The 17,901-nt window shown below is 46.1% G+C and overlaps 1 protein-coding gene across 1 annotated transcript in view; it reads left to right on the top strand.

The window, feature by feature from the left end:
• LOC141266096 (structural maintenance of chromosomes protein 2-like) overlaps positions 1–17,901 on the top strand; it is a 206,799-nt gene that overhangs the window by 47,248 nt on the left and 141,650 nt on the right. Inside the window, exons 6-7 of the mRNA XM_073680173.1 lie at positions 409–519; positions 638–682. Coding sequence (XP_073536274.1) covers positions 409–519; positions 638–682 — 156 coding nt within the window. The remainder of the gene's footprint in view (positions 1–408; positions 520–637; positions 683–17,901) is intronic.

Below are 17,901 nucleotides of genomic sequence, written 5' to 3'. Positions count from 1 at the left end.
GTGCTCACTGTTATGTTTGAATCACTCCCGTGTACATGATTTGCGACTTTGACAGCTTGTGACTAAGAAACAGGCATTCCTCATATGTAATAAAGCTGTCAAACAGTCGCAAATCATGCACACGGGAGTGATTCAAACATAACACCGAGCATGCTGAAGTTACTCGGAAAACACCTGAGCATGCTCGTAAATCTCAAGTAACTAGCATGTCGCTCATCACTATTGGCCACAACAAAACTTCAACAGAGCCTTAAAATCTTTTTTTCAAACTGAAGAAGAGACTGAAATATTTTGATTACGGTATTTCTTTTATTACATTTTTATTTTGCTTATTTTAGTATAATTTTATTTATTTTTTCCATTACTTTCAATTTCTAACAAATTCTAAATGAAGTTTATTTTATATAGATTCTAGCTTTGATTGAAGAAGCTGCAGGCACCCGAATGTATGATTGTAAAAAAATGGTTGCCCAAAAAACTATTCAGAAAAAGGAAGCCACGCTGAAGGAAATCCAAAAGGTAAATAATGGTAGCCTTGCTAAGTCTGAGCAGATTTTTAACAAGGAATTTGATAAAGTTGTTGCGGGTAATTATAACATTTTGCAGCACGCATAAAAAATGTTTTTGTTTTTTCTAGATTCTGGATGAAGAAATTTCCATGACACTGCAAAAACTTAAGGAGGTAATTGTAGTGATTACTGCCCTGTTAACAGATTGTAGCTAATACAATAATGTGTCTGAAGTGTCTTTTATTCTTTTATACAAGATACAACTTAGGATGAAACAGGACATTCAGAAAAATATGATTAGGTGACGTAGCACTTACGTTGCAAAAACATGAAAAATACAAAGCCTACTTTAACTATTGGATCGCCCATAGACTTTAAAGGAAATGTATCATCAAAGTAATGTAAAAAAAAAAAAATTAAAGTGTTAATGTTTTAAATAAGTTTTCATATTTTCAGCATTTAAACCAGGAGCCTGGAACTTTTTTTCTACCAAGTGCCATTTGGATATTTATATCATCATTCGGTGGCCGTGCAAAATTATCAACTTGAAAATTACTCTGCTGTATTTGGTCTAACATTTAATTAACTCACTCTCACCCCCTGCTGCTCAAAAATATTTCCAGAATCCGTCCTTTCCTCAACCCTAAATCTACTCCCTCATCATCTTCCGCCTCGACTACTGCAATATCCTCCTCTGTGGCCTCCCTGCCTACACTCTCGCACCTCTCCAGTCCTTCCTTAACCCTGCTGCCTGACTAATCCAACTCTCTCCATGTTACTTCTCTGCTTCTCCCCTCTGCAAGTCCCTTCATTGGCTCCCAGTTCTCCAACATATTCCCCAACTCTGCTAGCACTGACCTACAAAGCCATCCATAATCTTTCTCCTCTATATATCTCTGAACTGATCTCCTGATATATTCCAACATGCAACCTCTGGTCCTCCCAAGACCACTTTCTCTCCTCCAAACTCATACGTTCCTCACCCAGTCGCCAGTGGCTTAACTTGAAGCTCAAATTCCCCAATGCCAAAGCTCTAACTGGGCCCCCAATTACTGCAAGTATTTAATAGTATTGGTCTTTTCACATAGGCTAAAGAGACTTTTGTGGGCTCTTAGGCTCCATGGCCCAGGTACGATTGCAACCTCTACACCTATTGTAGTTACGCCCCTGCCAATTGCCTCCAAGACTTCTCCCTAATGTCACCCACCCATTGTCCGGAATTCTGTGCCTCAACACATCCGACTATTGCCACAATCGGAGCCTTCAGACGGAACTTAAAACCCACCTCTTAAGGAAGGCTTACAGCCTGCAATAACCCTGCTGCCACCTTACCGCCACCGAAGCTGCCGCAACCCCCTACCTTACTGTCTCCCTCCCATTATTTTCTACAATGTAATCTCGCAAGGGCAGGGCCCTCTCCTTTTCTGAATCAGTCTAATTTCCTAGCCATGGAGAAAATAGGAGGACAAGACAGACAACCTGGTATCAAATGTATAAATTCATTTCATTAAGTTATAATATTAAAAAGTTCATGAAGACAGTATTCAAGGTGGAAGCAAAAACCGGAAATATATAACAGTTTATAGCCCTAAATCTGGGCGGTAGACAGAAAGGGTTTAGATATGCTAGTTCCAAATGGATCTAAAAGATACTCTATCACAGACATATATAATCATAATCTCCCATTATTGCACTATGCCCCAATGGCCTCAAACATTTCACAAAAGCATAGGTAGCTGGTGAAAAATACATAAGGGCTCAATGGCCCATCATACATTACAGGAGCACAATGCACAGGAGGGATCAATATAGCGGACTGGGAAGGTATAAAGGAAGAGCTGCTTAAAGTGGTGTAATGACCGGAATGCTTACCAGGGATTTGGGGGGGGTGGTAGGACAAGAAGAATGCGCCCGACACGCGTTTCATGGCACGGCTGTCCGCTTTCTCAAGAAGTAATATGAAATTTACTAGCCATGTACAACATTCGAGAAACAGCAGTTTTACCATTTTCATCAGTAGCCAAGTCTTGAGTATATCCCAATATGCATACCAAAGGTGTGGTGCCTATTTGTACTAAGTAAATGCATGTATAATGTCCAGTACAACCTTTCAAAAGGATTCTAATTTAGGGGAAGACCAACGCATATGTAAGAAGTCTGCTGAGTTTGTCTTGTATCTAGCATATAGTGAATGTGGTCTAAGCTCAATATCAAATGCGAATTTAGGTGTTCTATAGACTAGCAAAGCTACAAAGAATACTTCCATACAAAAACCTTATTTAAATAGTTAATCTTTATTTGTATACAAAAACATTATAAAAAGAGGTAAAAAAGATATATTGCAGAAAGAAAACAGCTGGTATACAAAACCTATGTGTGTCACATGCATAGAATAAATACCATATACTGTATTTACTTTCATGCTGTCTTCTTCTTTATGGTAGATTTGGATATTGATACGCCTACCTCCTGGAGAGTGTTGTTCACTTGGTTGGCTGTTGTGAAGGGGGTTTCTCTTCACCATGGAAATTATTCTGCGATCATCCACCACTGTTGTCTTCCGTGGGCGCCCAGGTCTTTTTGCATTGATGAGTTCACCAGTGCTTTCTTTCTTTCTCAGGATGTACCAAACTGTAGATTTTGCCACTCCTAATATTGTAGCAATTTCTCAGATGGGTTTTTTCTGTTTTTGCAGCTTAAGGATGGCTTGTTTCACCTGCATGGAGAGCTCCTTTGACCGCATATTTACTTCACAGCAAAACCTTCCAAATGCCAGCACCTCAAATCAACTCCAGGCCTTTTATCTGCTTTATTGAGAATGACATAACGAAGGGATTGCACACCTGTCCATGAAATAGCCTTGGAGTCAATTGTCGAATTACTTTTGGTCCCTTTAAAAACAGGGTGGCACATGTTAAGGAGCTGAAACTCCTAAACCCTTCATCCAATTTTAATGTGGATACCCTCAAATGAAAGCTGAAAGTCTGAACTTCAGCTGCATCTGAATTGTTTTGTTTAAAATTCATTATGGTAATGTCTAGAACCAAAATTAGAAAAATGTTGTCTCTGTCCAAATATTTATGGACCTAACTGTATATGCAGAGAGACATATATGCACACACATGCCCCCTTAATATATATAGGTAAATATAAATAAACCAATATAAATACGACATCAGTAGAGAAAAAATATTTAAATAAGGTTTTTGTATTGTTCTATAGACTAGGTATATTACATATAACTGGGAAAGTCTATTAGAATCACTTAAGGATAGTTTGGAAATCCTATCTAAAATGTCCTGCCAATACTTATCTTAATCTTTTTTAAACCATACATTTTTACTGAACTGAAATGTCATATTTTACAACATATTGGTAACCAATGTATATAACTTTTTATCATAACAAAGTGTAAAAGTTAAAAAGGGGAAGGGAAGGGGTGACAACAACAGATTGATCATATCCGCACATTATACATAGTACCACTTTGCATCTCTATATTCACAATACTTAGTCTGAATGATAGCCAACTATCCCATTTTTTAAGGAATGATAGCGAGTTGTTAGTAGATAAGGTAATTATTTTCTCAGAAAGGCAGTTATCATTTAATAATGCTATGATTTCAGCTAGTGATGGACATTTAGTTTTTTTCCAATAACCAAAATAATGCAATTTTTATTTTTGTAGCTGTGAGGATCTGCACGATCACTGTTCGAAATTCATACGGAAATAAATCCAGGCCAATGGCGAGAAGTGCCTGCTCCTTAGTGATTTGGATTGGGACGCTGCTATTTGAGATATTAAATGGGAGATTGCGTCCCATAGTTGTTTTACTTTGTCGCAGTTCCACCAGATATGCATCGTCTGCGTTAGCGTTTCCGCACCTCCAGCACACATCTGGGGAGTCGCGGTAGATCTGCGATAATCTATATGGCGTAAAGTACCATCTATACAACATCTTCCTTGCATTTTCTAGATGATTTGTGCATTTAGAGTGTAACCCTACCATTGAGAAGGACGTCTGCCATTGACCCGGGGTGATCGTATATTGTAGATCTTTCTCCCATTTGTGGAGATATGTGTCCAATGAGGGGAACGTAACCTCAAGCATGAGGTTATAACTTAAAGATAACGCTTTAATCTGTTGTGTTGGGTTGAGTAGCATTATATATAGCTTGGAGGGTTGTGAAAAAATTATCTCCCTTTCATGTAGAAAGTGTCTTATCTGTAGATATTTATAGAAATCTTTATATGGGATATCAGATTTTTCTTTAAGTGTAGAAAAGGAGTATAATATTTCTCCCTCATAGATGTCCTCAATTAATGTGATTCCTAGTGGTTTCCAGTTTTGTATTCAGAGGTTTGGGATGCATTGCTCCAGAGTCTCGATGGGGGCTTTAGAGAGCGCTATTTCTATAGATCTCAGCATATTAACCACCAGTGTGCGCCATACTCCCAATGCAGCCTCTACTGTTGGCAGTAAGCACATATTTTTATTACTGTTGGAGTTAGGTCCAGTTGCTATGTATGAGTGAAAAAAAGATGCTACAGTGGGTACGGAAAGTATTCAGACCCTTTTAAATATTTCACGCTTTGTTTCATTGCAGCCATTTGTTAAATTCTAAAAAGTTAATTTTTTTTCTCATTAAAGTACACTCTGCACCCCATCTTGACTGAAAAAAACAAATGTAGAAATTTTTGCAAATTTATTAAAAACAAAAAACTGATATATCACATGGTCATAAGTATTCAGACCCTTTGCTCAGACACTCATATTTAAGTCACATGCTGTCCATTTCCTTGTGAACCTCCTTGAGATGGTTCTACTCCTTCATTGGAGTCCAGCTGTGTTTAATTAAACTGATTTGGAAAGGCACACACTTGTCTACATAAGACCTCACAGCTCACAGTGCATGTCAGACCAAATGAGAATCATGAGCTCAAAGGAACTGCCCAAGGAGCTCAGAGACAGAATTGTGGCAAGGCACAGATCTGGCTAAGGTTACAAAAGAATTTCTGCATTACTCAAGGTTCCTAAGAGCACAGTGGCCTCCATAATCCTTAAATGGAAGAAGTTTGGGACCACCAGAAGTCTTCCTAGACCTGGCCAATACAATCCCAACAGTGAAACTTGGTGGTGGCAGCATCATGCCATAGTGGTGTTTTTCAGCTGCAGGGACAGGATGACTGGTTGCAATTGAAGGAAACATGAATGTGGCCAAGTGCAGAGATATCCTGGATGAAAACATCTTCCAGAGTGCTCTGGACCTCAGACTTGGCCCAAGGTTCACCTTCCAACAAGAGAATGACCCTAAGCACACAGCTAAAATAACAAAGGAGTGGCTTCAGAACAACACTGTGACCATTTTTGACTGGCCCAGCCAGAGCCCTGACCTAAACCCAATTGAGCATCTCTGGGAAACCTGAAAATGGCTGTCCACCAACGTTCACAATCCAACCTGACGGAACTGGAGAGAATCTGCAAGGAAGAATGGCAGAGGATCCCCAAATCCAGGTGTGAAAAACTTGTTGTATCATTCCCAAGACTCATGGCTGTACTAGCTCAAAAGGGTGCTTCTGCTCAATACTGAACAAAGGGTCTGAATACTTATGACCATGTGATATTTCAGTTTTTCTTTTTTAACAAATTTGCAAAAATGTCTACATTTCTGTTTTTTTTCAGTGAAGATGGGGTGCAGAGTGTACTTTAATGAGAAAAAAATGAACTTTTTAGAATTTACCAAATGGCTGCAATGAAACAAAGAGTGAAAAATTTAAAGGGGTCTGAATACTTTCCGTACCCACTGTATGTTTGAGGTTTCTATGAAATGTTTTTCGATTTCTATCCAATGTCTGTCGTCCTTGTTCCACATAAATCTTACCGTATTTTTCGGACCATAAGACGCACTTTTTCCCCCCAAAATTTGGGGGGGGGGGGGAAAGGGGGGTGCGTCTTATGATCCGAACGCAACTTACTGATGGTGGTGGAGCGGGATTGCAGGGCGACGGCGGAAGAAGAGGTGAGGCGGGCCAGTATCTGGCTGGGGGCCGGGCCTGGCCTGGTACTGGGGCCGGTGTATTGCTGTGAGCGGAGTTTGCAGAGCAGAATGAGCGGCTTCCGGTGGCCGCGGCCATGTTCCTGAAGCTGTGCTCTACAGAAAAATGGCCACCAGAGGCGGCGCATGCGCTCTGCTGAGTCGGCGGCCATTTTCCTGTAGAGCACAGCTTCAGAAAGATGGCCACGGCCACGGGAAGCCGCTCACTCTGCTCTGCAATCTCCGCTCACAGCAATACACCGGCCCTGGTACCCGGCCAGGCCACCAGTACCCCAGGTACCAGCACCCCAGGTATCAGGCCACCGGCCCCCAGGCACCAGCACCTGGCCACCAGCACCCTGGCCCCCAGCACCCCAGGTACCCGCACCCCAGGTAACAGGCCCGCAGCACCCCATGCCACGAGCACCCCAGGCCACCAGCACCCCGGCCCCCAGAACCCCAGGTACCAGGTCACCAGCACCCCAGGTACTAGGCACCACTCCACCAGCACTCCAGGTACCAGGCCACCAGCACCCTGGCCCCCAGCACCCCTGCGCCAGGCACCAGCATCAGGCCCCCAGCACCCCAGGTACCAGGGCACCAAGCCCCCAGCGCCAGGCCCCTAGCCACCAGGTACCAGCATGCCTCCACTTCCGCCGGCTTCCTGAAGGACCCTGCCTCCTGTGACCCCAACTCCACCGCCCCCCCCCCCCCTCCCCCAAGTAAGATACCCATTCAGTCTATAAGATGGACCCCCATCTTATAAAAAATAATTTTTTTCCTATTTTGCACCCTAAAATTTGGGGTGCGTCTTATGGTCCGGTGCGTCTTATAGTCCGAAAAATACGGTAATTGTTCGAATGTAGCCGCTCTATAGTATCTCACCACTGAGGGGCACCCTAGACCTCCTTTTTTATTGGAATGTTTAAGGTGTCCGCTCTAACTCTCTGCTGTTTTTCCTGCCATATGTACTTTAGTATAATGGACTGTATCTCTTTAACCCTAGAACGCATACCTGGGGCCTCGCAGGCCCGCCCTGTTAATTGTTTTCTATTTTCTGCAAGATTACTTTAGTTAGAATTTTGAAACTCTAGGTATTCCTCAGGAATATAGTTGTTTGTCATTTCCAGTTGTTCATTTATTTTTATGTTACAGGCATTTTCGGTATAACAACTCTTTTTTGAAAATACCCATTTTTATGGTCATGCGTTCTAGGGTTAAGTAATTTTATGAGGAATGTGATTGGTAAGTTGCGGAATAAGTACAATATTTGGGGAATTATGAACATTTTGATAGAGACAATTCTGCCTAGTTGTTTCATGCGCAGCATGTCTGCTTTGATCTTTTTTCTTAAAGCCTCATAATTTAATGAAAGCATCTGACCTGGTGAGGGTGCTAGCTCTATTCCCAAGTATGTTATGCTTTCATTATCCCATTTAAAGGGATATTTAGTTTTCAGGTCTGCAGGATACAATGTGGAGGGTATTAAGTTTAAAATTTGACATTTAGGGATATTTAATTTATAATAGGATACTTTAGTGAATAAATCTATTACTTCCATCACTTTAGTTAATGATTCTGTAGGATTGGTAAGGGTTAAAATAATGTCGTCAGCGAATAATCCAATTTTGTGTTCTGATTTCCCAATTTTGATACCGGTTATTCCCGAATATGATCTATTTTTTTCCGCAAGGGGTTCAATTATTAACGCAAAAATTAGGGGTGAGAGTGGACACCCCTGCCTCGTGCCATTGGTGATTTTGAAATTATCTGACATCTTCCCAGAGATAAGAACTGATGCAGATGGGTTGGAGTATAGAGGGGCTCCAAGTATATTTCCATCAAATCTGAATTTGGACAGTACTTTAAATAGGAACATAATTAATATCAGTCATTCTCCTCATGCCGTTTAATGTCTGTCTTGATTTAACAAATCCTACTTGGTCTTTTTGCACCAGATCTGGAATTATTCCTGATATCCTATTAGCTAATATTTTAGAATACATTTTTAGGTCCGTGTTCAGTAATGATATCGGCCTAAAGTTAATGGCTCGGTCAGGAGCTTTCCCTGGCTTGGGGAGAGGTACAATTGTTGCCTGAATCATTTCTTTAGGGAATTTCCCAGTTTCAACAATGTTTTTGGAGAACTGGTGCTACATAAGGAAGGGGTTAATATTTCTTCAAATAGTTTAAAATATTCGCTCGTTAGTCCCTCAGGGCCAGGGGATTTGTTGTTTTTCATTTCTCTAATCGTTTGCTTTATTTCTAATTGGGATATTGGTTGGTTTAGTATATTTAGTTTATCTTCTGATATTTGGGGTATTTTTATACTTTCTAAGAATTGATTGATCAGTTGGGCGCTAGGTTGTGGTGTTGTATTGTTTTCTTGTAGGTTGTAAAGGGATGAGTAATAATTTGTTCAGGTATTGGCATTCTCTTTAGGATTATATATTTTATCATTTTGGTCATTATGTATATATGGTAACATTTGTTTGGTCATTTTAGCTTTGACTTTGTTCCCTAATATTTTACCTGCCCTGTTTCCCTGCCAGTAATATTTAGCTTTGCTTTTCCGTAGGTTATGCTCGTATTTGTGTTGGAGCATTTGATATAAATCGTATCTTAATTTTTGTAATTTTTGGAGAGTTGTGTTTGTGGGGTTGTTTTTGTGCGTTTCTTCTAATGAGGCTATGTTTTGGTTGATTTCCTTTATTTGGCGCATTCTTTCTTTTTTGTTTCGGCATGCTATTTGGATTAATTTTCCTGTGATGTAAGCCTTATGGGTGCACCATACTGTTGATGCAGACATGTCGGGTGTATTATTGATCATAAAATATTCTTACTCTGTCGCCTCATTGGGGGACCATGGGTGTTATGCTGCTGTCAACTAGGAGGTGACACTATGCATAATCTGAAAAAGATTAACCATGGCTCCTCCTCTGCAGTATACACCCCTGGACGGCGTCAGCCTTCTCCAGTTTTTGCTTAGTGTCGCATAGGAGGCACACCTAAAATTTTTACTCCGTTTTTTTCCGACGGGATTACACATGAAGAAAAGTGGGTCTCCTGCGAGACTCCCGGCATGGCTCCTTCCTCTGTCCCCTATTATGGGGTGCACAGTTGAAGTCGAGATGATTACTCACCATGTCGCTCCTTCCCCAGCCCCTCGGGTGCTGGTTCGAAGTCGAGACCCCCCTCCTTCCCCTTCCCCAATTCCTTTCGGTTTCTGGGTTGAGGTCGAGGCGAGGATAAAGTCCCCTGATGGTGACTGCAGCACACTCCCTAATCCCCCTCTGGGGGCATTAGGTTGATACGCCTCAGGTAGGGCCTGTACAGGCAGCACTCAGCAGCTCCCAGTAGCCAACACACTGCACTGAATCCAGGGACCCCAGCCCTGCTGCGGACTCCTGTAGGGGCTTAGGGGAGTGCAGGCAGGCATGGCACAATACAGACACAGGCCTTCCTGCGCCTGTCTCTGCGACAGCACCAGCGCTATCGTGCCTCAGGGGCAGGGCCGGCGTCAGCACCCGGCGCACCTGGGCAAATGCCGGGGCCCTGAGCAGGCAGAGGGGCCCACTGGCGGTCGCGCACCCCGCTGGGCTATGGGCGGAGGAGAGCGGTGTCAGCGCCCGCCTTTCTCCGCCGCTTGCTCAGGGCCCCGGCAGCTGGATACTTACCTCTCCCCGTGCCTCCGCAGATCAGCTGTCTTCCTGCTCTGCGCTCCCTGTGACGTCTCAGGTCAGAGGGCACGGTGACATCTTTACACCGCGCCCTCCCCTGAGCCGTCACAGGGAGCGCAGAGCGGGAAGATACCGGCGTCGCTGGAGTCCAGACCAGAGCAGCGGCAGCAGGTAGCAGGTGAGGAGAAGGGAGGTGAGTATTTATTTATTTTTTTTTAATGTATGGAGGCATGGGGCAGTATAAAGAGAAGGGGGGGGAACGGGACATCCTGCATGGGGCATTATAAGGTGGGGAACAGCCTGCATGGGGCATTATAAAGGGGGGGGGCAGCCTGCATAGTGCATTATAAGGGGGTGGGGGGGCAGCCTGTATGGAGCATTATAAGGGGGGGGGCAGCCTGTATGGGGCATTATGTGAGGGGTAACAGCCTGCATGGAGCATTATAAGGGGGGGCAGCCTGTATGGGGCATTATGTGGGGGGTAACAGCCTGCATGGAGCATTAAAAGGGGGGGGCTGTATGGGGCATTATGTGGGGGGTAACAGCCTGCATGGAGCATTATAAGGGGGGGACAGCCTGTATGGGGCATTATGTGGGGAGTAACAGCCTGCATGCAGCATTATATGGGGGCCAGTATCCTGTATGGAGCGTTATAAGGGGACCGGTATCCTGTATGGAGAGTTATATGGGGGCCAGTATCCTGTATGGAGTTTTATAAGGGAACCAGTATCCTGTATGGAGCGTTATATGGGGGCCAGTATCCTGTATGGAGCTTTATAAGGGGACCAGTATCCTGTATGGAGCGTTATATGGGGGCCAGTATTCCGTATGGAGCCTTATATGGGGGCCAGTATTCCGTATGGAGCCTTATATGGGGGCCAGTATTCCGTATGGGGCCTTATATGTGGGCCAGTATTCCGTATGGAGCCTTATATGGGGGCCAGTATTCCGTATGGGGCCTTATATGGGGGCCAGTATTCCGTATGGAGCCTTATATGGGGGCCAGTATTCCGTATGGAGCCTTATATGGGGTCCAGTATTCCGTATGGAGCCTTATAAGGGGACCAGTATTCCGTATGGAGCCTTATATGGGGGCCAGTATTCCGTATGAAGCATTATATGGGGGCCAGTATTCCGTATGGAGCCTTATATGGGGGCCAGTATTCCGTATGGAGCCTTATATGGGGGCCAGTATTCCGTATGGAGCCTTATAAGGGGACCAGTATTCCGTATGGAGCCTTATATGGGGGCCAGTATTCCGTATGAAGCATTATATGGGGGCCAGTATTCCGTATGGAGCCTTAGATGGGGGCCAGTATTCCGTATGGAGCATTATATGGGGGCCAGTATTCCTTATGGAGCATTATATGGGGGCCAGTATTCTGTATGGAGCGTTATATGGGGGCCAGTATACTGTGTGGAGCGATTCGCCGGTTTCTGAGCTATTGTGGAATTTACAATAGATATCACTCATGTAATGTAAGAAGAAGTGAAATCTTTGCATTGTACTATATATATATATATATATATATATATATATATATTTCTCCGCCGTATCTCTGCATCATGAATCATGGTATGTGTTAAAGGGGCCCACTGAGACTCTTTCGCCCGGGGCCCAGAAAAACCTGGAGCCGGCCCTGCTCAGGGGGACCCTTCAAGGGCCCCCCTTCCGCTGATGCCCCCACCGCTATCCTGCCTTTAGATCCGGGGGGGTCCTGTTCAGATCCGGCCCCCTCCCGGACTTCCGCGCCGGCCTGGAGCCCCTTTGGGCATCAGGTATCTAATTTAGACCGCGGCTCCGGCCTAGCTGAAGCCGCCACCCCCTCCGCCCCCCGGATGACAAATATGACACTCTACAGTGTCATAGAAGGGGCGGATCCAGACTGAAAGGGCGCGGTTTCACAGCAAACTGCCGCCCTTTTCAGCTCTCCGCTCCCCTTCTTCCTCAAGCTTTACTCCGGCGGCCATCATCTGCTGCAGGAAAAGGATTAACCCTGCAGCTACCGGTCGGCAGATACAGACCAGGCCTGCCAGTCTCCGGGGAGGCACAGGACTGTGCATGTTCGGCGCTGGACCTAGAGGCACACTGGTGGGGTGAAATCACAGCTGGAGTTTTCTCCCTCGGCTGTGAATCCTATAAGCTCCTCTGCATAGCCAGGGCCCTCTGCATAGCCACCCCTGTGCACTATGTCGGGCTCAAGGTCCAAGAGAACCAGGCAGGACTGCTATTATGCACTCTGTACAGCCCGCAGTAATACTCTCCCCAGTGGCAGCACGTACCCGCACTGCCAGGACTGCATCCAGACTGCTGTGCCAGAGCCCCAAGAAGCCCCTGCCAATACTTCGGTGTCTAATGCCACGCCGGAATGGGTCACTCAGATGTCGCAATCTATGACGCAGTCTATAGATAACCTCACATCTACATTGCTTCAGGCTCTGCAGAGTCATGCCTCGGCTATCAATGCTACCCAGCAAAGGGAGAGTTCCACTCAGGGACATGACGGCACGGGCACATCCACGTCTAGGTCAGGACGCAAGCGGACCCTCAGGTCACGTTCATCTGCGTCATCCCATAGCACACGGTCATCCCCTTCTAGGGAGAGACACCGTAGTCCCAGGTCATTTAGACCATCCCCTGCCAGGGACAGACAATGCAGATCTCCACAGCCATCCCTGACCAGAGAAGGCCTCCGCTCCGGTTCACCCAGCAGGAGACGCCTTAGCGATACACAGGATTTGGAAGACATCTGTGATTCCGACTCAGACAAGGAAACCGAAGGGTCCCTAATCCCAATCCCCCCTAGCAATACAGCGCTAGTTGATCTAATCTCATCCATCCATCGGGTGCTGGACATCTCTGATCCGCCCCCGGAGGCACCAGGACACAAGATTTCCTTTGAAGGAGTTCTGAAACCGCCTAAGGTCTTCTTTGACCACCCAGAGTTTAAGGCGATCCTTAAAAAGCAGTTCTCACAGCCTGAGAAGAAGTTCACCAATCACAAATATCACAGGAAGTCACCAAACAATGGACAGATCCACCTGAAGTGGATCCCCCAGTCTCTAGGCTAGCAGCACAGTCACTCCTTTCACTGCAAGATAGCTCAACCCTCAGGACACAGCAGACCGGCAGGTGGAACGCATGGCTTGTTCAATTTTCGAGGCCGAAGGGGCCTCCCTGGCTCCTGTGTTCGCCTTAGTTTGGGCTGCCAAGGCCATCCCGGCTTGGGCCCAAAATTTACAAGCTAGCCTACAAGTATCTGCTCCCGAGCTGTCGGACCAAGCGGCCCAAATAGCAGTTGTAGCAGATTACATGCTTCATGCGGCTCTGGATTCTGCAAGGGGTGCAGCGGGGATAGCATCAAACGCCATCACGATTCGGCATATCCTCTGGCTGCGGGAATGGAAAGCAGACGCAGCCTCAAAGAAGTCCCTCACGCACCTCCCGTACCTCAGTGGTTGACTTTTTGGTGAACAGTTGGACACGATGATATCCAACGCCACCGGGGGTAAGAGTACCTCTCTCCCCCAACTGAAGCCCAAACGGACTTACTAGAAGCGTAACCAAACTCGATTCCGATCCTTTCGGAACTCTTCGGGCTGGTCCGTCTCGCGACCAGCACAAAATAGCAACCGGGCCCCACGCAGGGACAACTCGCGGTCGACGCAAAAGTCGGACAAGATCTGGCAGTCAAGAGCAGGCCAGTCAAAGTTCAAAGGAGGAAAATCTCAGATTTCCTCCTCATCATGACTCACGGACTCCAGAAAACACCCCACCTGTAGGCGGCCGTCTTTCGCTCTTTCATCAAGTCTGGCTGCCTATTACAGAAGACAGGTGGGTCAGGGAACTAGTGTCTTCAGGATACAAGATAAAGTTCACTTCCAACCCACCAAACAGACTTTTTCTGTCTGTCCCCCCAAAACCAGACAAGGCTCGTGCCTTCCACCAAGCGGTCTCCTCGCTTCTTCAAGCAGGAGTCATAGTACCGGTCCCCGATGCTGAGCGCTTCTGAGGATTCTACTCAAATTTATTTGTAGTCCCCAAGAAAGGAGGTCGCGTACGGCCCATACTGGACCTAAAACAGCTCAACAAATATGTACGGGTACGTCACTTCCGCATGGAGTCCCTTCGGTCCATCATTGCGTCCATGGAGAAGGGAGAATTTCTCGCCTCCATAGACATACAAGACGCATACCTGCATATACCAATTGCACCCGTCCATCAGAGATTTCTCAGGTTCGCAATCGACCAGGACCACTACCAGTTCGTGGCTCTCCCGTTCGGGCTCGCCACGGCTCCCAGAGTGTTTACCAAAGTCATGGCAGCCACCATGGACGTCCTGCACTCCAGAGGCATAGTAGTCGTGCCATACCTGGACGATCTCCTTATCAAGGCTCCCACCTTCAAGGACTGCGAGCTCAGCGTCTCAATCACAATCAATATTCTAAGTTGTCTTGGCTGGTTAGTCAACCTACAAAAGTCATCACCAACCCCGAGTCAGTTTCTGACCTTCCTGGGAATGTTATTCAACACCTTCAGGGGTCTAGTGCTCCTTCCCAAGTGCAAGGCACTGCCTCTCCGTTTAGGAGTTCGCACCCTCCTCAGCAAACCCCCTCGATCTCTCCGGTTTGCCATGAGAGTCCTTGGCAGGATGGTGGCGGCAATAGAAGCGGTCCCATTTGCCCAGTTTCACCTCAGGCCTCTCCAGCTAGCCATCCTCAAGTCATGGGACAGGAACCCTTTTTCTCTCGACAGGGAGTTCCAGCTGACGTCGTCAACCAGGAGGTCCCTGCACTGGTGGCTCAAGCCAACCTCACTAACAAAGGGGAAATCCTTTCTCATGGGTCAATGGAAGGTTCCCCAGCAGAAGCGACCATGCCCATCAACATCTTTGAAATTCGTGCCATCCTCCTGGCGTTGAGAGCCTTCCATCAGTTACTGGCAGCCTCTCACATCAGAGTACAGTCGGACAATGCCACGGCTGTGGCATATGTAAATCACCAAGGGGGGACCCGCAGTGCCCAGGCGATGCGAGAAGTGACACACATTCTCCACTGGGCGGAAGACACAGGTTCGGTTCTCACTGCGGTCCACATTCCGGGTGTGGACAACTGGGAAGCAGCCGGCAAGAAATGGACTCGGGAGAGTGGTCTCTCCATCCCGAAGTATTTCGCCAGATCTGCCATCGCTGGGGGACTCCGGACGTGGACCTAATGGCATCCCACCTCAATGCCAAGGTCTTCAACTTCCTGGCCAGAACACGCGACCCTCGGGCGCTAGGAGCGGACGCCCTGGTTCAGGACTGGACCCATTTTCAGCTCCTGTACATTTTTCCACCTCTCCCCCTGATATCCAGAGTGGTGAGGAAGATCAAGCAAGAAGGAGTTCCAACCATCCTAATTGCACCCGACAGGCCCAGACGTACATGGTGCGCCGACATCGTACAGCTTCTGTCACAAGGCCCGTTCTACCACCAGAACTCAGGGGCCCTCAATTTGACGGCGTGGCCATTGAGACCTGGGTTTTAACACAGTCAGGGTACTCGCCTGACGTCATTAGAACCATGGTCAGGGCACGGAAGCCAACCTCTGCAAAAATTTATTACCGTACCTGGGGGGGGTTTCCCGACTGGTTCCAAAGGTTGTGTCCAACTTCCACCTCAATGAGGAAATTTCACTGCCATCCCTCTGTCCGGTCCCGGTTCATAGAGTGGAGAAGGCTCTGCATAATCTTGACCTTGTCAGGGCATTACGTATCTATGTGTCTAGGACTGCGCCCTTCCGGAAGTCTGATTCTCTTTTCCTTCTTCTGGAAGGCGGCCGCAAGGGTCTACCAGCCTCCAAAGCTACCCTTGCCAGGTGGATCAAATCCACCATACAAGAGGCCTACCGCCTCAAAAATTCTCCTCTTCCAGCAGGTATTACGGCACACTCTACTCGTTAAATAGGGGCCTCCTGGGCCATTCGGCACCAGGTCTCGGTACAACAAGTGTGTAAGGCAGCCACCTGGACTAGCCTACACACGTTTACCAAACACTACAGGGTTCATACCCAGTCCTCAGCAGACGCGAGCCTGGGTAGACGTATTCTGCAGGCGGCGGTGCGCCAATTATAGGTGCCTGCTTTGGGACGTCCCATGGTCCTGTGTCCCCCAATGAGGCGACAGAGTAAAGGAGATTTTTGTGTGCTCACCGTAAAATCTCTTTCTCTTAGCCGCTAATTGGGGGACACAGCTCCCACCCTGTTGCCCGTTCCGGGCCGTTGTTATGTTGAGTTCTCATATTGTTTTTTTTCTTGAGCTCGTACATAGTTGCATTCTTATTGACATGGTATGTTATCCATGTTACGTTCCTCCTATTGCTTTTGCACAAAACTGGAGAAGGCTGACGCCGTCCAGGGGTGTATACTGCAGAGGTGGAGCCACGGTTAATCTTTTTCGGAATATGCATAGTGTCGCCTCCTAGTGGACAGCAGCATAACACCCAAGGTCCTGTGTCCCCCAATTAGAGGCTAACAGAAAGAGATTTTACGGTGAGTACACAAAAATCTCCTTTTTAGGGTCCCCTGCAGTTGGGGCCTAATTTTATGTGATGTGATTAGGTAATTATTTGCTCTCCATGGGGAGTATGTCGTGTAGTTATACCTCTCTTTAATGTGGCACGAGACAGGGGCATGGTCCAACCACGTGATGTTACCTATCGTGGCTTTTTGGATGTCCTGTAATAACCATTTATCTGTAAGAATTAGGTCGATTCTTGAGTAGCCTTTGTGTGAGTGTGAATAGAACGTGTAATCACGTTCGGAGGCGTGCAGGACGCGCCAGACACCATAGAGGTCTTCCGCCATAAGGGTTTGAGAAAGGGAACCAGCTTTTTCTTTTATTTGAGAATGTACAGATTTGTCTATGTCAGGGCATGGAGTGATATTAAAATCCCTGCACACCAGGAGGGCACCTTTTTTTGCATCTGTTATTACCACTAAAGTTTCCATGACAAATGAAATCTGCTTGGAATTAGGAGCGTATATGGAGGCGATTGTGTAGGTTTTGTTATTTATGCTGCAAACCAATATAACGTATCTACCTTCATCGTCTACAATGCTGTTAATTAGTTGGAAAGCGACGGTGGTTTTTATCGCTATTAATACTCCCCTTTTTTTACCAATTGTGTGAGAGTGAAACACATTGGGGAAGTTTCTGTTCTGCAATCTGTGTACGTCGCTACTGTTTAAGTGAGTTTCTTGAACGCACAGAACGTCGGCTTTAAAAGCCTGGGCCTCTCTCCATAGGAGGGATCTTTTACACTCACTGTTTAACCTTTTCACATTGATACTGGAAATGTGGAGTACCATATACAAAATACAGACAAAATCTATACATCACCACTAGACAAAAATGGGGATATAACAAATTCCAAATCTCAAAAATATAAATAACTATAACAGTTCCAAAAATAGAGTCCTGTTCTAAGTGAACCTACTGGACATGCACCGCTATCCAGTATATAACGGGGGGAAGTGTAAGATAAAACAATATTTTCCTTGTGCTTCCACAGACTATTGTAAGAAAAAAAAATTTAGTTGTATAATCTGCTAGAAAAGAAAAAAAGAAAAAAAAGAAAAAGATCTAGGCAGAACAACTAAAATGAGAGTACAGTAGCTAGGGGAATAAACTTGCT

Source organism: Phyllobates terribilis, unplaced genomic scaffold (assembly GCF_046119375.1).
Source record: "Phyllobates terribilis strain yellow unplaced genomic scaffold, ASM4611937v1 Scaffold_1__5_contigs__length_1240528914, whole genome shotgun sequence".
Classification (NCBI taxonomy): Eukaryota; Metazoa; Chordata; class Amphibia; order Anura; family Dendrobatidae; genus Phyllobates; species Phyllobates terribilis.
The sequence above is the reverse complement of the archived record's forward strand: the minus strand, read 5'-3'. Positions and strand labels throughout refer to the sequence as shown.